Raw genomic sequence first — 21,937 nt, 5'->3', positions numbered from 1 at the left:
TGTAGGAAGGAAGTAAGCTGGTTCAGCGCCTGAAACAGCAGAGAATTACAATAATTTTCTTTAAAATGTTATGAAAACGTCTTTTTCAATGGAAATTCGGGCCCTTTCCTCTTATATACTCTAGTAATCACATGTTATCATTGATTTCACTTAGAGTCGCTTGGTATGGACTTTATCGACGTAAGCCCATGTAAAGCCGAACTGAACAGAAGTCATGAGAAGTGATAAAAAGCTGTTTACTCAAAATCTAGGTGTTATAGCTTTCGAAAGCAATTTTTTATCGCTCAGCGAGTATGTTTTTCGCTCCGTACAAGCCTTCGTATATGAATGACCGCCAAAAGTCTCGCTCCGGATCTTGTCGACATTTAAAGTGAAGGAAGTTAAATAGTGAATTGACCAAAACAGGCATTTGCTTCTAAAACGAGGTGGCATGGTTTCACAAAACATGATATATATCATCTGCTTACCTCCCTAAACGATGAGCAAAAGTTGTTCAGTTGAAAATAAAAGGGCAGAAATTTATTTTTAAACAATCGGGACTTGCCCTTAACCAGTCAAGCGAGAAATTCGTTTTTATCTTTCTAAATGTTCCCGACAAAAGGGTTTCTAAAGTCTCGAAAAAAAGATTTGGACTTCCGCGTTGGAAACCTATAAAAAGATGCTTGCTCATTGAGCAGACAATCCCAACGAACACCAGGAGCCTGCGAACACAAACTAATAAGCTTCTACTGAACTGCAGAGCCTCATCCTGAAGATTACACTTCGGATTCTTACATCAAGAAAACGTAACTTGAAGCGTGGTTAAATCTCTACGCAGCAAAGATGAGCAACACATTGATGGAGGTGTTTGCTCATGTCGTGTTCAGTTTTACACGAGGCGTGACAGAGCATTTCAACCCAGAAGAACCTGAATTTACGCTAGAGTCTTTTGGTTGTGATCCCTTACAAAGCACAGGTCGAGAATGGAATTACCATCCTGTTGATGAGCTTATTTATCAAGAATACAGCGATAGAGAAAACACAAGTTTAAACTATCCAGTGGCCAACAGTCTAAATGTAAGAGTTATAGACGCGTGTTCGCCAGACGAGAACGAAGAAACACAGGAAGACCAGCAACATGAAGATAGAGCCATGGCTTGGAAGCGGCTCAGACCATCCGCTCTCCGCACAGTTTGTAAATCAATGTACATTGGAGCTTTTATTTCACTTCTAACTGCTACCATCATAGGTTCAGTATACATGCTGATCTCCTATCTATGTTATAAGACTATAAACAACTGCCAATTTCACCCAAAGGAGTCCATTCCAGTCAACGTGCAATGGTTAAGATCAATTTCTGACGTAATCTGCTGTGCTTTTTTGTACACTTCGACCCTTGTGGTTACCCTATTTCTTTTCCGTCCTTATCAGTTAATGGGGTTGAAAAGAAAACTGATCCTGGTTTGCTGCCTTGGATACTGTTTAGATGCACTTTATCGAGTGATTCTACAGGCCCTAGGAATATCCCAATCCAAGCTTTCTACTCTGCAGAAGATTCCACTCAATGTCTTCAGCGTTGTTAGTGTAGGTTGGCAAGATTATCTTCTAACGAATCACTTCTGCACGCTATGGTCAAAGAGACGGCGGCTGACGTTTTTCTTACAAATAACAGTTCCCGCCTTTTCCGTTGTAATTCTTGCCATACCTGTGGCCGAAATAATATACCCAGTGTATAACAAACAAAGCAAAGAAGGCAAACTTCTAATCGCACTTTTCTCTCCTCTCACTGGAGTCGTCCTCAAAGTAATCTCCCGAATTTGTGTTGAGCTGGTATGCCGGAACCTTACCCATCCGGGATATTCCTATGTCCTATTAGCGCCGTTGTATTGTTCCACAGCGGTAATGTTTCGAGTTTTACTTGTAAGCAGATCTTGACAGTTTGCAATCCATCGCTATTCTTGGCATAATTCATGGCTTTGTAGAGGTTATAGAAAGAAGCACCATGGTTTTGATAGATCACATTTGTCACGTGATTTACAAAAGAACTTCAGCTCCTTGGGGAAGTTTGCGTACTCCTCGCCGTGAGAGACTAATGGCTGATATCGCTATCATGAGCATGTTGTATGAATCAACTGCTATCGTCGGTGTTACCGGCTATTTATTATACTTGTATCAATTCATTTACTTACAAAACGATTCCCTTTTAAAGCTGTCACAGACTTTTGCCATTCACACTTTAGTTCAGCTGGTGATTGAGTGGTTTTTCACCAGCGTATCTCTAGCGATTGAGACTCACTATCAGAATATGGCTGTCATGGCTGTTTGGCGAAGAAGATGGAAAAGACACATTTCAGTGGCAGTTGTAACTGCAGGTACGATTGCTTTATGGACTAGCACACTGTTTTTAGTAATTGTTCATGAACGTTTTAGCGAATCCTTGAACCAGCCTTGTAAAATGCCCTTTAGTTAAAGGAGCTATGTCAGAGAAGCGGCTGCTCGAGTTTGGTTTAAACACGAAAGTTGTGTAAATAATTAAGCCTTAATCTTTAAAACTGTTCATCATTCGCAATGAATTCTTCCTTCCTTAAATCGATCATTCGTTACCTTGTCTGTGTTTTTAGGGCTTCTCTTTTGTATGACGCGATATTTACATGTAAAAAATGGTCAGATTGCGGACTAAGCAGTCTTTTTAGAACTTTTTTAGCAAACAGAGATCACTCTAGAGACGGATCAAAGTGGCATTGAGAAACTTTAAGCAAACAAAATTGCATTACACGAATTTGCAAGTTGTTACCTTTCCGAAAACGGTAACTGGTGTTTTGCTGTACCCAAAACAACATTTTTACCTCAACGAAAACAACAGGTGTTGCGAAGGTTCTAGGTGACGTCTCACTCAAAAAAAATCTGAGGGAATAATAGGCCTTCCGAACTGATATTCACCGAAATGATCCGTTGGGTGCCCCTGAGCTTGCTTGATCGATAATTTGTCTGGAAAGCGTTGTTAACTTTCAAGGTTTTTATTTATTACATTTGTACTGAATTTTGTCATATGCCCTTGTGTTATAAAGTGAATATTTTTTTTAGGCTCAGTTCGTCTTGTGTAGTCGTGATGGGCCCGTCCTGCCGCCCTTGGTGGGGTCGGGCGGCCTCTGGGTTGGCCTCTCCGCCTCCCCTCTCCTGTCTTCTTTTCTTCTCCTTGGCCCCGCCTTGGGGTCGCGGCCCCGGGGGCCGCTCCGCGGCCTCCCGTGCCCCGGGGACGGGTGGCGGCACCGGGAGTCGGGCTCCTCCGCGTCGCTGGGTCCCCGCACCCCGCCGCCCCCCTCGTCGCCGGGGGCGTCCGCGCTCTCGACCGGGCCGTCGGGCACGCGCGTCGGCCTCCCTCTCGTCTCCATCTGGCTCTGTCACCCGGCATGGTAGGGGGTGTGACGGGCACTGGGAGTCCGGAGTTCAGGGTCCCTAGGAATGGCACCCTACTCTTCCTGCATGCTTGGTGCCGTTGGGCCCGTTCCACTCGGGGGTATGGTACATGTGGCCTCTGGCGGATCAGTTCCTCTGCAGGCTGTGTTCGCCCCTTGTCGGATCATTGCTAGGCGTGCTCCAAAAGTATTGCTTTCTGGAGGAAATATTCTTCTCTCTGAAGTCTGTGTTCGCAAGTCACTTGGTTGAAGTAGTCGAACTGTAATCAACATTATTGCTAAGCGACTGTGCTTTGTCATACCATGCTAACTTTTTGTTTTTATTATTCTAAATATATTGTTAATTTTACTAATTATTATCGTCCTATATTTTTGTAAGTTAGTGAGTAAAGGCAACATTAATTTTGCGTTGTGGTCTGCGTAAATAAATTTTCCTGATACCAAAGGTATCTATTTAAATTTTGGCTATAATGTTCTGGAAAGCACTGGTCGAGAATCTGGAGAATGGTGCTATCATCTTGTTGATAAGCAGTATCATAATGTAGTACACGACTGAGGTAGTTATATATAGGGCCAATAACTAAAATCATCCAATCAGATTACTCCATTGCCAGTGCAATATTCAAGTATTAAACCGGGTATTGTCCCGAATTTGAGCACAGACGTCATGTATCGATGCAGGGCTTCTAAACGAGTGCTCAACTGAGGAAAACGGGGAAACTCAGGAAGATCAGCATCCGGATTTCATCATATGTTATATAGCGGTAGAAGCTTGTGACTTTGTTTTGTTCTTTCCGCAACAGTTCGCAAACGCCTCAACGCAAAATACATTCAAATCTCTTCAAAATGACGCTGTTGCGTGGCACAAAAAATAATCGAGATCAGGCGACCGTTTTTGCTGGCAAATTATCCAACTTGCCATGAACTCACACTATGAATTCACTTACAACATTAATCAATCAATTAATACAATCAATCAATCGATCGATATCGATTGATTAATTTAACTCACAACAACAATCGATCGATCGATCAATCAATCAAAAACTTCAAAAAAACTGATGAACTTGTGGTCTCCTTGTGGCCCTCTTACAAATTGCTAAGTATAAAAACATTTTTATTTAACGAGGAAACATCAACCTTGAAACCCTATGACGATCTAAACTTTTTGACAATAACAAAGAACGCATTCTTGGCCATCGAAACAATGCGTAAGTTCTTTTTCGCTTGCATTAGCAGAAACTGAAACCAACATTCGCTCACGTCATTAATTCACATCCGTTCCCAGCTGATAAGATAATGACACCTCAGGTCGAAACTAAAAACGGTGAAACCCCTCATTTACTGAAACGGATACAGGGAGATTCAGTTTATAGTCTGAAGCTTGTCTTGCAAGTTTCATTTCATTTGTTACCTTGAGCAATCCCTACGACCGGCACTAACTGATAAACTACTGGTTTTCGATTAACGGTTTTCGATTAACGATGAGTAGCAATACACTGATAGAGGTGTTCGGTCATATCGTGTTCAGTTTTACACGAGGCGTGACAGAGCACTACAACCCAGAAGAACCTGAATTCACGGCTGAATCGTTTGGCTACGATCCCTTACAAAGTACAGGACGAGAATGGTATTATCTTCCTGTTGATGAGCTTATTTATCAAGAATACAGCGACAGAGAAACCACAAGCTTGGACTACCTAGCGTCTAGCAGTCTCGATATAAGGGTCATAGACGCGTGTTCGCCAGAGGAAAACGAAGAAACACAAGAAGATCAACAGGATAAAGATAAAGCAATGGCTTGGAAGCGACTCAGACCATCTGCTTTCCTTTCAGTATGTAAATCGATGTACATTGGAGCTCTGATATCATTACTAACTGCTACCATTTTAGGCACAGTATACATGCTGATCTCCTATCTCAGTTTCAAAACTGTAAACCACTGCGAATTTCACCCAAAAAAGTCCATTCCACTAAAAGTTCAATGGATTAGATCAATTTCAGATGTGATCTCTTGTGCTTTTCTTTACGTCTGGTTCTTTGAATTGGTGTTATTCCTTTTTCGCCCACATCAGTTGAGAGGGATAAAAAGAAAACTGATCCTGGTTTGTGTCGTAATGTATTCTTTGGACACAATTTATCGTGTTGTTCTACAAGCTCTACGAATATCATATTCGAACCTATCTTCAGTACAAAAGATTCCTCTCAACGTGTTGTTTATTTCGAATTTCTGCATCCAAGCCTATCTCATAACAAAACACTTCCGCATATCGACAAGGAAACGGCAAGTGACTTTGTTCTTACAACTGATAGTACCAGGCTATTTTTGTTTATTTCTTGCTATTCCCGTAGCCTCTTTCATTTACCCAGCGTACAACAAACAACATAACGATGAAGGCAAACTTCTAATCGCACTCTTCGCTCCTCTCATTGGACTCTTACTTAAAGTTATCTCGCGAATTTCTGTTCAGCGGTTATGGAACATTACCCATCCGGGATATTCGTGTGTCTTATTAGCGCCCCTGTATTGTGCCTCAGCGGTTATGTTTCGAGTTTTACAAGCGGATCTTGACAGTTTGAAGGCTATCGCTATTCTTGGAATAATTCACGGCGCTGCAGAAGTCTTAGAACGTAGCACGATGGTTGTGATCGATCAGATTTGTCACCTAATTTGGAAAAGAACATTAGCTCCTTGGGGAAGTTTTCGTACTCCTCGCCGTGAGAGACTAATGGCTGATATCTCTATCATGAGCATGTTGTTTGAATCAACTGCTATAGTGTCTGTTAACGCTGTTTTGTATTTATATCAATTTATTTACTTACAGAACGATTCCCTGTTAAATTTGCTACAGTCTTTTGCCATTCACACTTCTGTTCCGTTAGTTATCGAGTGGTTTTTCATCAGCGTTTCCATAACAATCGAAACGCGCTATCAGAATGTGGCTGTCATGGCTGTTTGGCGAAGAAAATGGAAAAGACACATTTTAGCGGCAATTGTAACTGCCGTGTCAGTAGCTATATGGACTAGCAACAACCTTTTGTTAATTGTACACGAGCGCTTCGAAGAGTCCTCAAAACAGCCTTGTAAAATGCCGTTTGCTTAAGAATGTGTTTTGCGCTGTATCTAAATTTGAGTTTTGAGTTATCTTTATCAGTTTCGTAGCTCCATACATGTACAGTTTAGTAAATATTCTTCTTCTTATTGAACGATCACAAAAGAATATTGTGAAAATGAAAGTAATGCCGCATGTAAATCAACTCAAAGATAAACAACAAGGGTTGAAAGCTTACGTATAACTTTTAAATGTGTTTGTATTTATAATTAATGCATTATTGAAATCTAGAAAAAGCTTGCCAGCAACAAAATGAAAAAGCTACGATGGTTTACAGGTCTCTACACGGATTGGCTCCAGACTATGTTCATAGTATATTTGAAAGCATACAAAATTAAGGGACTCTGAAAATGAAAAAAAAAAAATTGTAATTAATAGTCAATGAATTACCCATGTGAAAATAAAGATAATCTTATCTAATCTATCTGTCTTATCTTCACAAGCAGGAAGGCAAACTTCAATATCAACAAGCGGAACTAAATTTACTCCTTACCCATAATTAAACAAGTGGCCAAACCCATTGTTCCAAGACTAATGGATCATAATTGCTGGCATATTTTGTGATTCCTAAAGCAAAAGTAAATGTCATGTAGAAATTGTTATTCAACCATTGGGTTACCCATTGGCAGTACTAGTGCCGGCGGTTATGTCACATCTGGTGATATAAAACCGTGTTGGATAGCTGCATTGTTCTGATTGACTATTGCTTGGTTGATATCATTTATGTTATTGTTTGATGCCTGACCATGAAATGTAGTGACCTCAATTCAAATGGATAAGGTGGAATTTGTTGGAAAGCAAGGGGATGCTGCTTGCATGATTTTGACAAGTCGTATCTTGGTTATTTTGGTAGCCCAACATAACATTTAGGAGTTCAGGTTATTTTTAACATCAGTGCATTTTGTGTTCATGTAGGAATGCGAATGTAAATGAAGGAATCCTTATATAAATATAAAGTTCTTGAATCAATATCACCAAGTTAGTTAGCATGCTCTTTCCGCCAAAGTTATGTGAACACTACAACATGTTGTCCTGTTCCTACTTTTCTGCAACACTTGTTCCCTTTGCTCCTCTATGTAGCATAGGGCTGTTGAGCTGCAGTTCTCCACTAGTCTCAATCCTGGGCTTGAAGCTTCATCTTATTTCATCCGAGCCCAACTGCTACAGTTCTTTTGTGAAAGGCAGCACGTAAATTAGTTGTGATAACACTTATATTGTTTCTGGTGATAAACATCGACAATAAGGACTTATAACTGTTTGATAAGTTTGTGCCTTACTAATCTACACCTCACCAATAAAACTGAGAAAAACAGGATGTTAGCTTGGATGTGTTCCTCCTTGTTTATTTTGAATCTGTTATAAAGACAACCGTCATATTGTAATTTAAACATAAGTACATTATTCCCAACAGGTCAATAACATTAAGTAAGGTAGTATTTAAGAATTTCCCGCTTGCTTGTAGTGGCTTTAACCCTCAGCTAGCTGAATGATATAAAATTTTATATTTTCGAATCAATATAAAATCCATATATCTTTATAAAATTCTTGAATCGATATCGATAAGTTAGTAATTAGCAAGCTCTTTCTGCTATAATTATGGAAAAACCGCAACAAGTTATCTTGTTAATTAGTACTCTTTTGTGCCAAAGCAGCACGTGAATTAGTGGTGATAACATGATGTATATTGTATCTGGCGATAGAAACATTGACAACAGGAATGTTCCATACGCTTGTGGCTTACTAAGCTACATAGCTAACCAGTAAATTCAGAATGTCAGCCATTCATGTCTTCTTAGAGCTACTTTTTTATTTTAAATCTGCTACGAAAAAGACCCAATTTCCATTGGTTAAGAGAACAAGTAAGCAAGTATTTATTTGGAGTAGCTTTATTAGCCAGATAATATAAATTACTGTTAATTAAATCCATACCCCGGAATCAATCTAAAATCCTTATATCAATATAAGACTCTAGAGAGCGGCGGTAATCGAGCCTATATAACACTCTTGAATCAATATAAAATTCTTGAATTGATGTAAATTTTTTGGAATGGTTCCAAATCCCTTTTATGTCAATAAAAGCAGATGCTCGTCACCTCTGAGTTTGATCAGCTACTTTGTAACTTGAGGATCAGAGTGATGGCATCCAAGATTTTGATAGCATCTTTGCTGCTTCTGATGCTTCTTGCTCTGGGGGCAAGCAGTCTTGGTTCTTCAGAGAAGGGTATTTTTGAAATTAACAAAATTTCTTAGTAATCATTGCAATGCCATGGAGGCACCTTGATTAAGAATAAATTAGTTGAAACTCAAAACTTATATTTCCAATATTTAAAACATAGCGTGCTGGCCCTATCTAATTCCTATTGAGACATCCTGGTATATAACTCAACATTTACGCACGGCCGTGCTATATAAGATGACGTGTGAAGTTGCATTTAGCTAAGTCGATAGTCTTTACAACAACTAACTGGAAGCAAATGGTGAAGAAAACGAACCAGAACAGGCGCGCTTCAAAAAATTTGTCCGAACATTCAGCTGTAGCAAATTCTAGTGGAAAAGCATTCAACAGCAACTCAAAAGGCCAAAACATCCTTTTGTTGTAACATTGAATGGAAAACAGTTATCTGTATTTTTTCCTTTTTACATCTGTTCAACCTGTGAAAACAAATTAACTACAATAATCAAAGGCTCTTCGAGCAACCTCATGGTAATTCGATGGATGAAGTGCCGACCTCCGCATTTTTTCTAAATAGAGTTTTCCGATTAAACGGAAATGGAACGACTTTTTCCGCCTGTTATAGCTAATTAGATGCAAAGTGCCGTTTGTTTCAATTTTTACATATTTCAGTTGTTATTCATTGTTTACGAGTAGATAATACATCCTTGCAGTAATACATTCTCGTGGTGATGCAAACTATACTCTTTTTAACTGCTTGATGAAAAATTTCATTCCAAATAATTACAGCAGTATTAACAAAAGAAGTCCATGTGAAAAAAAGTACTGAGGAGGCGGCTTTTTTTCGCATCGAAAGCCTGTGACCTGTGAAACTCACAAAACGTAAAACAAAGAACGACAAGACAACAAAGAACCTCGAAACAATAAAAACAGGAAAACAAACCACAAAAAAAAAATTTTAATTCTTACACAGAGTAATCCAAACGTAACGAAATGAAAGTTTGCGATAACTTTTTAAACTATTTTCCTCCAACATTCTTCTTCCTTGTTGCACTTCTTTTCCACTGGGAGTTGAATGAGGCGGTATCTTTTTGTTTATTGTTTTCTTTTCATTTCACATAATTCCACGGGTAAACATAACATATCACCTTTTTTTCCACAGCAAAGGCGAACATCACACATCTTCTTCTCTTCCTTTTTTCACTATTCTTTCTCGCTTGCCATTCATGTGACTCTGCCTTCAATTCCATTTGACGAGAGCAATACTTTTTGAGAGCTGCACTCTGGTGATATACACTCCCTCGGTAGTGGACAACACGCGTGAAGAAAAAGTACAACGTAAAAAAAATCGACAACATGAGATGATGTGGCGGCGTTGAGAAATGTGGCCGCGAGTGGCGTAGCGTGCCCAGGTAGATGGAAAATTTTTGTGCATGATTTTAATTTATTTCACACATTTACTAATGGTTCTCTCCGAAACGGATCGCACCTGTGAGTAATACGGTATTCGAGTGGTATACAATATAACTCTCTAGAGCAATCTAGTACTTTTCCGTGGGAATTTTCGTTGACAAAAAACTGTTAACAATCCCAAACTTACGGCAACATCATTTTTTCTGGGTCTTTTACAAACACTATCCACTTCCTGAGGGTGGACAGCAAATACTTTGGGTAACTAATGATGATTGCGGAAAAAGTGTCCTTATGTCCATCAACATCTGCTTTTTTTCCACTGATGCGACTGTGGCTCGTGCTCGGTCGTGCGCCAACAACAAAAATTTACCAGTAGCGTCCTTTGCAAATTTGTGTACTTTCTTCCCGTTACGATTTTTGAGCAGCGAAAAATGAGGAAAGATACGCCGACCCTCCGGTCAAGAAAACGGATGACATGACACGAGGTGACGTGACGCAAACAAAACGTGCCGTGGAGTTGTGTTGACTAAAACACGTCACAAGGCGAGCGTAATATTTTAACAGTTTTTGCGTAACTATATGTAGTTCTGGTGCTATCAGTTGTCTCTCACTTAATTTGCCTTCGAATGTTTTCTTGCGTGAATGGGTCTGATAGTTTTTTCTTCTCGTTCAATAATAACAATCTCATTTTATTTCCTTGTCTGATTGCGTCATGTGGTTGCTCTCGGCTTCGCGCAATCTATTTTATCACAAAAAAGGTCCTTTTTAGCAAAGTAATGTTGTGAAATGTTACTCTCAGCACGTATACGTATTTTAGCAGCATTAAAATGAGAGAAGATGCGCTCCTCACGACTCAAAAAAGAAGAACGGATGACGTGACACGAAGATGATGTGACGCGAAAAAAACGTGCATGAATGTTGTGTTATAAAACGCGTCTTTGAATGTTTTCTTACGTGAATGGGTAATTGATAGCCTATGCTCTGAGGCTTCGTTGAGCGAATTCTTTTCTCTTTTATCACCAGAGGATAAGTGGAAGTGATCCTCTTTCGATTTGTTTTGTGAAATTCAATTTAGTTCCCTGAAAGAGAGAGACCCTGGAACGAGGTTGAGATTTGATTGACATGTGCTGAATGCGTTTAAAGGACCTTTCTGTCAGCACGTTTCTCGTTTAAATGCTAAATTAATTGCGGTTTGATATCAGAATCGAGTGAGTGAGTGTTCGAGTGAGAAAATGCGGCCCATAACATAACCTCATTACCATTCGGTAAAAAGGAAGAAATCTGAGATGCGAAAACCTGTTATCGCGCACAACTCTGTAGCGGCTATGTTAAGAAGTGGTTTATGCTTTTAGCTGAGCGTATATCGAGTTATGGAGCACACGGGAAGTTTGAAGAGCTCTCGCCTCGAGCAACGCTTACTCATTTAGATGTGCGTATATCGAGTTATGGATGTACTTGAGAAGTTCGAAGAGCTCTTTCGCCTCGAGCAACTCTAACGTATCTTTCGTGCTCTCCAAACTTACTGCCTGCATCCATATTCAGTCGATATACGTACACTAAGCATGATCCAATTCTTAACTAGTACTATGTACCTATGAACCACTGTGTTTTTTTCACTAAGTCATTTCAAAATTATATACAAATTTTGCGATAATGTAGCAAATTGAAAACACATATCCATACAACTGAGGATACAAGAAAAGACAACGGTAGCCTCCAAATTGGTCATGGTTTGAGTAAGATTTCTGAATTTCTTGTTAGTTTACATTAAGGAGCATTTCAAAGCTTTTGAAGTGACAGCTAGAGTACCATAACACAAAACAGAGACGGCATATGTTTCCGCTTCTATAACTGTTCTTCAATAATAAGTTTATTGAGGGGGCAGCTGGCATCAGCTCCACCCCCTACCGATACTGCTAAAGGAACAGGATGTGATTTAATCCATCTAATCCAAAGCATGCATTTATGTTTTAGATGTTAGGGAGCTTAACACGTGGAACAAAGGCTATCAGCTGGACATGAGTTTGGATATGGCTGATCAGTAAAGATGTCCAGGACACGGATGATACGGCTGAGGTAAAAGAAGGACTGTACGAGGACGAAACTGAGAGTGAAAGAGAAAAAAGAGCGGCCATGTGGTAACATGAAACAGGAAAATACTTTTAACTTTTCAACACCAGTTATGTCACAGCTAACATTCTAACCCCCAAATCTGCTGCTTCCTTGGTTTTTGACATATTGTTTACAATACTGTATATCAAAATTTTAAATTTGAATGCTTTAAGTTTTGAATGGTGATTTTGAAATATGGGGGAGAGGCATGTTATCTTGGTTTTCACGTGACGTCATCAAAATTTTAAAATCCAGAATCCCAAGACCCCTTTTATCCTTCACTGGCTATTAGACGTCCTTAATATATATCTTGCTAAAAGTTTTTAGCTCGATAGCATCCGCCATCTTTAAGGCCGCCAGAAAGCTGTTACGTTCTCTTAAAAAAGCCTCATCTTGCAATTTTTAACAATCTGAACAGTTGAGGTTTTGCGAGAAGTGTTCATGTGAATGTTTACTTGTTCATGAGGGTGATCTGACCGCCTTTTGTAGCAGAATTTAATGCCAGATGTTTTCATTGATTTCCGGCCGCCATGTTGTAGTCCAAGCAGTTGGACTCCACCATGGTGTTGTGCTCTCTAAACTTGCTTGAAACATTTAATGATTTTGAGGGATAACTCGAGTACAGAATAAGTTCATATAGTAGCTTAGTACAACCTGTAATATTCTTGATTTTTTTTGGCTGATACGTCAGATGAACCGGAACAGAAACCACATCAGTGAAATCAAACGCTGCCGCAGCTGGTACAAATATTTCGCATGGCCCAGATGCCTTCTGAAATTTGCTGGCCTTATTGGTAACGGCAAGTCGTGGGATTTTAAGCGCACTCAGAACTTCCGTCGAGGACCATGCCCAACTCAGTGCCCACGTACTGTGACCTTGTGCGACCACTGTGTAAACTATGATGTACCAGGAAACATCCATTATGGTTGGGTTGGCCGTGCTGCTACCATCCGTCGCTGGCTTCTGTTGTATGCTGCCGACAGAGTTCAGAAGGGCGGAGTTGACGACCCGAGGGATTGATCTGTGGGATATCCCGAGGAAAAGGCGTCGGTTTTGCAGAGAAGTTGTTAGAAAGATAAAGTCCCTGAATCTGCAAGGCACTGCGGGTTGCAACATATGTAATATCAAATACTAAGCGGGGATGCGTAACCTTAAGATGGCTTAAGAAGTACATGTATTTAACAATTATCCTGCGAAATCGCGCGGAATATCGCCTAATACTTAGCCGACGAGGCCGTAGGCGATATTCCGCAAGATTGAGCAGGATAATTGTTTTATTACTTAACAAAAGTCCAACGAAGCACATTTTATAGAAAGGAAAACTGTAATTATTCAGGGCTCTACAACACTTCGGACAAATCTTGGCAACCTACGTATATCGCAGGATATCTTTTATGTACGAATGGCAGATAACGTTAACATTTTGACCATATATGGGCAGCGCGCGAATTTGTTGAATAATAAAACAGAATATATGTACTGCAATTTTAAGTTTTAACTTCAGTCCTGCCACTGTTGAGCTCCTTCAAGATTAAAACAGTATTAAAAGTCCGGTGGTAGAACATTTAGCTTATAATAAGGTGTCGAAAAGGTGAGCAACAATTACTTAAGTTTCCTTTCTAGATTCAACTGTTACTAAAGGAAGTGTAAAATAAATTTTGAACTTGACATGCCGTGGTCTGATTAAAATAAAAACGCAATCCCTGGCATTTACTGCCGAAACAGGTAGAGCGCGAATTCAAAAACATTCGTAACGGTTGTTTTTGGCGCCAAACGGCAACGATCTGCGTCACGTGGCTTTGCTTGTCAAATGGAAAAGGTGAACGTACGCAGTCACATTCCTGAACGTTTCAGTCAACATTTGATGAAGCTTTCGATGATGGCATTCTCTGTAAACAGCAAAGGCAGGACATTTATATCGGAAAAACCAATCGATGACGGCCTAAGAGGGAGTAAAACGAAACGAATAATGGTGAGGGGGGCCGAGGACAAAAAATGAAAAAGGTAGAGCGCGAAATCAAAAAAATCGTAACGGTTGTTTTTGGCGCGAACAACGAAGTCAGAACGCAAAGGAATGTAACCACGTGTGTTTACCTTTTTCATTTTTGAATTCGCGCTCTACCTGTTTCGGTAGTACTGTGTGCTGTGATTAATCCCCTCTCCACAAGTATATTCCACTAGTGAGAACCAGACTGGTCTGATGTGTAGTAGCCCCGTAACATAGGAAACCCACCAATAATTCGGGAACACAGCAATATCTGTATTACAGGGTATTACAAGATAGCGGACTCTTCATAAGCACGTGGTTTGATGGACACATGGCGAAAGCGTCACATCCGGTACGCTACAAGATGCTATAACAGTGGAAGCGGAGAATGAAAGTCTGAAGTTTTACTTGGCTTGTAAACCATTTCCTTGCATCACTGTTGCTCTGTTAGAATTCGAAATTTCTTATGTAAGGCCCCGTCCACACAGACCCGGGTAAATTTCAAACGGAGAAATTTAAAAACGCCGCGTAAAATGTTTTCCGTCACATTAACCCGGGTAAATTTGAAAACGATACCCACTTTGGAGAGCGTTTTTAAAAAGTACCGTTTTCGGTGACCAAAAACGCCGTTTCAATGTGGACGGTTGGCCTATCCGGGTGAAAAAAGATGCGTTTTCAAATTTACTCGGGTCAGTGTGGACTGGGCCTAATTCAACTATTCTGGTGCAGTTAACGTTTAACGGTGTGATCATTACGCTCCGTCGTTTTTGGTAAAGAAGTAGGTGGTTTAAAAATGGTTGGGCTTGAAGTTAGTGTTTTTCTAAAACCCGCACCTTAAAATTGCTGATTGTATATAATGAAACTATTTGGTGTGTAATCTTATATTTTTTGTTGGCAAGTTATCTTCCAAATTCTTCGTCTTTTAACATTCTTCTGAAAATGTATGAAATGATAGGTCTGGTCGTTTTTAACACTGTTTTTGAACAGAGAACAACATAATCATATTTCCACAAAGTTGTTACTGATGTCCTTTTCCCGTGAAGATCTAACTGCAAGCCTCGACTTGGTGTACTCGTTCCAGTTCCCTCACTCATGCCCGAAAACACATCAAATTCACCGTGAACGTGAACCAAGTTTCCATTTCCTCAACCACTGCCTCAACCCTCCTCCCATTTTACCCTGGCTCTAAAAGAGGTGTAGCACGGAACTTCCACAGTCTGTTAAATCACTCTGGAATTTACTTGAATACAACAAGCTAACATCAGATCTGTAAAGAACTTACCTATATTACTTTAACGCATCTTGTCAGGTAAATACAATACTAAACATTACAAGGACAGATAACACTAGGGTTGTTATTTACCATTTTATTTATTATAAAGTTGCTTTTTTTGGGGGGGGGGGGGGTACTCTTTGAAATGATTGCATTGGTGGAAGTGTATGAGAGGCGGGTGGCCTAGTGGTTAGTGCGCTTGGGCATGTCACTTACCTCTTACTCTCATAGTGCCTTTCTCCACCCAGGTCTATAAATGGGTACTGGCAAAATAATTCTGGAGGTAACCCTATAAGCCTGTATGGGCCACTACGCTCGTATGCAGACTTTAACTTTACACATTGATGGTCTTGTTGACTTTTTAATTTAACATATTAAATGCATATTTGTGGTTAATCGATAAATATTAAAGATTGTAAATAAAACAGAAACAAACAACAATGAGGAGCAGTATTGTTTTATTGTTCCAAATATTTCATGTACGGAAGACCACTTGGCTACTTAGAGTGTATGTACAAGGTCTTCACTTCCCCTTTAAAATTGGACAACAATAAAAATCCGATAAAAGCTGCTTTTCAGGCCACCTTCCTTGGCTTGTGAAGGTAAATCTATGACAACACGTAGAGAACAAATGAACACAACCACTAGTGCTACCAAATTAAGGCTATAACAGGCATGTCTTGATGAAATGCAATACTGTTCACTTCATCTGGAAAGCATAACATGGCGGAAATAAATAATGTTTGTATAATAGTACATCCAATTGTTCCCTTCATCGGCCCCAAGTCTTTTCAAAACCTGGGAGCATGCTCCCCCTTCATTTTTCTTCCCGCTTTCTTTTCGCCTAATCCTCGACAGAAGAGCCTGTTCACGGACTAGTCTTTTTATAGCTGCTGGCTTTTGATATTTAAAAATATCTAAATGAGCTACATTGATTGCTGAACACTACAGCTCTACCTGAAAAAAAAAAAAAAAAAAAAACCCGGCATGTTTCTTGTACACTATTCAACCCTGCAAGTAAACTTTTTTTCCTTAGTGGCTATTTGCCAATTAACTATAATTATTTAATTTAGTTCGTCAATGGGAAATGTTAGTTGCCAAAATGTATCTAAATCAACAGGCGAAAATGGTGTGAGTCAAATGAAAGTTTACCTTGACATTTTCCTGGGAAAAAGCTTAATTAAAGAAACCTTTAAACCTTTATTTGAGTGTCAAAACTGAAATAGCAGTAATAAAACCACTAAATAGGGCAACTTAAAAGTAAAAGAAAAATAACAAAATCTAAATATCCTAATAAATGATAAAATCGGTTAAAATTGTTTGAAATATTTACAATTTAAACAAGATAAAATACAAGATAAACTGAAAAGATCAGTTTGCAAAGCCCAGAAATGTTGTGGGCTCCTAATTCAAATAAACGGCACGCAATGCGTGCAGAAGCGATGACATTTCAAAATGGGATTTTTAAAAGAAAAGATGTTAAAGGACGGGTATAGACAACAACAACAACAACAATCTTTTATTTCGTGCCCAGAAGAGTTACAATAAATAAATACATGCAAGAGGAAAAATTTACAATAAAAAAGAGCACAGCCACTTAGAAATAGCTAAGGCTAATCGAGCTAGTGGCTGGGCCAAGCGGAAAAAAATATTGCAATTAAGGTAACACAGTATAAAAAAACGGGACACGATTTCCATTCACACACACACACACACACACACACACACAAAGAGAGAAAAAAAAAAAGAAAGTGTATGTACACACAGAAAAAAAAAAAAGTTCATCAATGTAACCAGTTAGTAGTTGGAGATAATCAATTCTTTTAAGACATTTTGGAAACAAGCACGACTCTTAGATTTAAGTGAGTCATAAATGGAATTCCAAATTTAGCACCGAAAAAACGAATGTAAATTTCCGTAATTAGTCCTTGCTTTTGGCAAATAGTATGAAATCTTACTTGCCGTCTGGTTTGATATTGATGCACTTTATTGATACTCTTAAAGAAATTGTCAAAAATTAGAGGCAGACTATTAGAGTAATAGTCGTACATAAATAAAGCACTATACAAATAATTAAGTCACATACTTTAACTATTTTTAATATAACTATTTTTTTAACTTTTTTTTTATAACTATTTTTTTAAAATATAGTTCTCATATTTCTGCTTGAAGCTTCTAATATTGCCCATTTCGGCATAACAATGTGGAAAGTATGTGAATGTTGTAATGTAGAAAAGCGAGGAGTGAGTATCAATGTGTTTAAAAAAATGCACAGCATCTTAACCCTTAATATGCTGAAATTACTCCAAAAAACACGTCTTTTTAACCGCTAAATTGATTTTTTGGCGCTACGGCGCTTAATTTCTCTAAACCTTTCTAGAAATGCACTTTCTGACACTGCAGTAAGTTTTTGATGAACTTTCCATGTAAAAATGTACAATATTTTACTTTGGCGCTTGCGCATAAGCCAACATTTTTTTTTATTTGTTTGCTGAACCGTTCCGATTTTTTTTCCTTGCTCCTTTCCTTTTCGTTTGGCCTGTCACTTTTAATATTTTCACTTGTGACCTTTTTTGACAGAGCCCCGTCCCACTGCGTTGCACGAGATTATCTTTGATCGTAAGAAAAAATCTATGCTAAAGTCTAACGCATGCTGTGCAATAAATTCGAAATGAAGCCCTTCTTCATTATGTGGGACTCCACTTACGCACGGCTAAGAAAGAACCACCATTTATCATCAGAACTGACCTTTAACGGTCAAAAATGCGAAAGATAGCCTTCTCAACAAACAAAGGGACAGTGTCACGAGAAGTCTTCTACGTTTTTGTGTAAACTATGCTAGAACTGTGAGAAGGGTGTACCCACTGTTCAACAAAATAACCCTTAACAATAAAAGAAAGGCATAAAAACATTCTTCAAGATGTAAAAAAAAACAGAATCAATGGTTTTTATGTGATTTTCGTGCAATTAACACTGTCAAACATGAAAACGTCGGCCGGACTTTTTCAAGTTTCCGGCCACTTCATTGCTATCCGCCCGTAGCCACACCAATTTTTGACAATTCTTTTGACTAGTACAGTGTGGTTTAGCAAGGCCAGGCCACTATTAGTGGATTTCCAATTGATACCAACACCTTCATTGGATTTTTAAGTAGCACTAAATCTTGGTGACACTGCCCCTTTAAGCACGGATCGAAACAACATTAACACAATTGGTCCAGTTAAACGAGCCAATTAGAAAGCAGAATTTTCGATCCTGTAGTCAAGTACAAAAACGGCAAATAGAATGATTCCAAATCATTTGATGAAACATTAACATAGGAGCAACTGATGAGGTCCACTGAAGGACCGAAACTCGAGTCTTGCTCAAGATAAAACATTTGCCAGGAGACATCGTTGCAGCATCCTAGAAACTTCAAATGCAGTAATCAAACTGCCATAGAATTTATTTGTTGAATGCAAGTAACGCAACAAGACAGTTAAATAACTGGCACGCGATGCATGCAGAAGCGATGGCGTTTCACAAGGGGTCTTACATAATTTTGAGAAAAAACCTTGTGTGTGAAAAAGACTGTTATCCAACTGCAGTTTACATTTATTTTAACCTAAGAAGCTTGTTAGTGATTGTATAAATAGCATAGCCTGAGGATCTGATGGAATTGAAATAAATACAGTTGTTATGAATGCACAGACCATTTTCTTTGTAGATTTGCTCAATTGAACAACAGTAATATTTTATTTTATACTTTTATGTTTTTTTTTAAAATTTCCCTACGTTGTCTCAACAAAGATTGCGTTATACTGTAGTGTGATTTCACGGATGAATGACATACGATACGCGCGAGCAAGCTTTTAAGCTGCCAGAAAGGTCAAACGGTCTCTTGCTCACAGCGGCCCTTTATATTTCTAGAATTAGAAATTTCTGTCTACTAAATCTAAAAGATCCCATCATATATAATTAGTCTCTTTCGTTTATACATTGTAGTGTTCCATTGTAACTGCGCGGAAGTATTTTGCTTTTGTGTTTTACGCGGCGATTTCTTGTTAAGTTAAACTTGATTTCTGTTCGATCGGGCCAAACAGACAAAACGAACCGTTCGTGCGATGGCATAAAGCGATGTCACGCCATCGCTTAAAAATAATGGAGGTAAAGTTTAGCCCCATACAAGAACTCAAATCACAACCACTCAAACTAAGGGGAGCTAAACATTAACTCAAAGAAACCATCGCTCTCAATGCCTAAAGACTGTTGTAGCCATAAAAATACTTGGATCTTAGACCCTCGCGACCGTGGAATGACGAAACGTTATCTGCAAGCTAACCGCCACTTCAAACAAGATGACGGTTAGAGACCCACTGATCTGATAAACATTATAGACTACCTTATTGTTACTTATTTTCGCGGGACTTAATTTTCGCGATTTTCGCGATTTCAAAAAATCGCGAAATAAAGACCCGCGAAAATTAATTCTAAACGATTTCTATTGTATTTTTTATGCTAATTACGTATTTTTGGCCAAATCGCGAAAATTAAGTCTCGCGAAATATTCCTGTTGCATTTTCGCGAAATTAAGTACCCGCGAAAATAAGTAACAATAAGGTACAACATTCTTTTGAAGGTAATTAAGAATCTTTCAACAAACAAGAGCCGATAAATCTAACAAAATATGCCAGGGAGCTAGCAGACACAATGGCATAAATATCAATGCTGTAACGGCTCCAGAGAGCGAGTGAAATCCTTTGTTACTTCGTAGCTCCAAAGAGTCGACTTGGGGCAAGTCTAACTGGAGGCTAACTTTTAGCGACCGGCGGGAGTCGTGTTTGGCCTGTCACTTTTAATATTTTCGCTAATAAACGTAACCCACGTGGCATTAATTCCTGTCGATCGCGCTTTAAATATTTACACACGATAAATGTTTTGGAACAGACAGCAGAGAACGGACGTAGATTTGCTCAATTGAACAACAGTAATATTTTATTTTATTTTACTTTTATTTTTACATTTCCCTAGCTTTGTTGCCTCGACAAAGGTTACGTTATATTGTCGCGTTACATCCGATAAACAACAAACGATACACGCGAGCAAGCTTAAGGTCAAACAGTATCTCGCTCTCAGCGGCCCTTTGTGGTCCTGTTTATCAAAAGAATTTAGAAATTTCTGTCTTCTAAATCTACTTGAACTAATCAAATATAATTAGTCTCTTTCGGTTATACACTGTAGTGTTCGTTTCTAACTACACGGGAATATTTTTCTTTTGTGTTCTACGCGGCGATTTCTTGTTAAGTTAACTTGATTTCTGTCCGGGGGGGGGGGGGTACTCCCATCTATGGGCTATAGAGGTATTGGCCGCTCAACAGTGTATGTTTTTTTGCCTCCCTGACTCTGGAACGGGGTATAGAATTCAGCCTTTCTATCTGGAACAGGGTCGATTTTTCCCCAGAATCCTGATTAAGCATGATCAAGCATAGCTACGAAACTCCGTTCCCCGTACAAAATTGTGGGGAGTAACCCCCCGGGATTTTTGTTCGTCGGTGCGAAACAGACAAAAAGAACCGGTCTTTCGATGACATAAAGCGATGACATTATCACTTACAAGTCATCGCTTAAAAATGACAGTGTAACAACACACAAACACATCATACGCACACAGATTATAGTTGCAGCTGGGACGATTTACTCTGTTGGCAAGAGCGAAGATGCTGCTCGCATGATTGGTCAAGTTGTTTCTTGTTTATTTGGGTAGTCTAATATTGCATCAGTAGGAGTTTGAAATAGTTTTGACATCAGTGGTATTAGTGTACCTGTAGGAATGTAAAAGTGTATGAAAAAATCGAAATCTCAATACAATAATGTTAAATCAATATCATTAAATTAGTTAGCAATTTTGCTTTTCTTGCCATAATTATGGGAACATACAAATTGTTGTCTCGTTAGTGCTCTTGTGTGCAAAGCTCAACCCCTTTGCTCCTATGTTTGGTATTTTCAGTTCTCCACCTATGTCGATCTTAGGCTTGAAGTTTTATGTAATTCCATCGTAGTTAAAAGAGGGAAATGGTTTTTATGGCTATTTTGGGGGTTGACAGTGGACATAACCTAACAGCAAACAATACTTGTACTCATGCAACAAACCATTGCACTTTCATGGACCTTCCAACCTAAACCTTGGCCACTTTGTTTGCTCATTTGCTGGGTTTCCTAACCATTTGCCTCTATAACTAAGATTTCATTGTAGTCCTATATCTGCTGTAACTCGTTTGTGCAACGAAGCACGTATACATGTACTTATTAAATTAGTTGTGACAACACATATATTGTATCTACTGATAAACATTGATATTATAGTGTAAGCGAGTTAGGTTATGTAAGGTATATTACGTAACACATGTCCCAGAGCAGAACTTTAAATACTCAAGATACATGCATGTTTGAAAAAAAAAAAAAAAAATTTAAAAATAAATAAATTTAAAATT

At 38.9% G+C, this 21,937-nt stretch overlaps 1 protein-coding gene and 1 pseudogene across 1 annotated transcript; both read left to right on the top strand.

Annotated features, from left to right (window-relative positions):
• Positions 1 to 822: 822 nt before the first annotated feature.
• Positions 823 to 13,227, top strand: LOC144633459 (uncharacterized; annotated as a pseudogene).
• On the top strand, positions 4,729 to 6,888 carry LOC144632032 (uncharacterized). The gene has a single exon (XM_078490616.1). It carries the CDS (start codon positions 4,880 to 4,882, stop codon positions 6,497 to 6,499), a length of 1,620 nt encoding a protein of 539 aa, XP_078346742.1. The 5' UTR covers positions 4,729 to 4,879; the 3' UTR covers positions 6,500 to 6,888.
• Positions 13,228 to 21,937: the final 8,710 nt, after the last annotated feature.

Source organism: Oculina patagonica, chromosome 12 (genome assembly GCF_052425735.1).
Source record: "Oculina patagonica isolate OP01 chromosome 12, crgOcupat, whole genome shotgun sequence".
Lineage (NCBI taxonomy): Eukaryota > Metazoa > Cnidaria > Anthozoa > Scleractinia > Oculinidae > Oculina > Oculina patagonica.
The sequence above is the reverse complement of the archived record's forward strand: the minus strand, read 5'-3'. Positions and strand labels throughout refer to the sequence as shown.

What these genes read in the sequence shown, in the direction of transcription:
- LOC144632032 (XM_078490616.1), top strand. Translation starts at nt 4,880, where the DNA reads ATGAGTAGCAATACACTGATAGAGGTGTTCGGTCATATCGTGTTCAGT.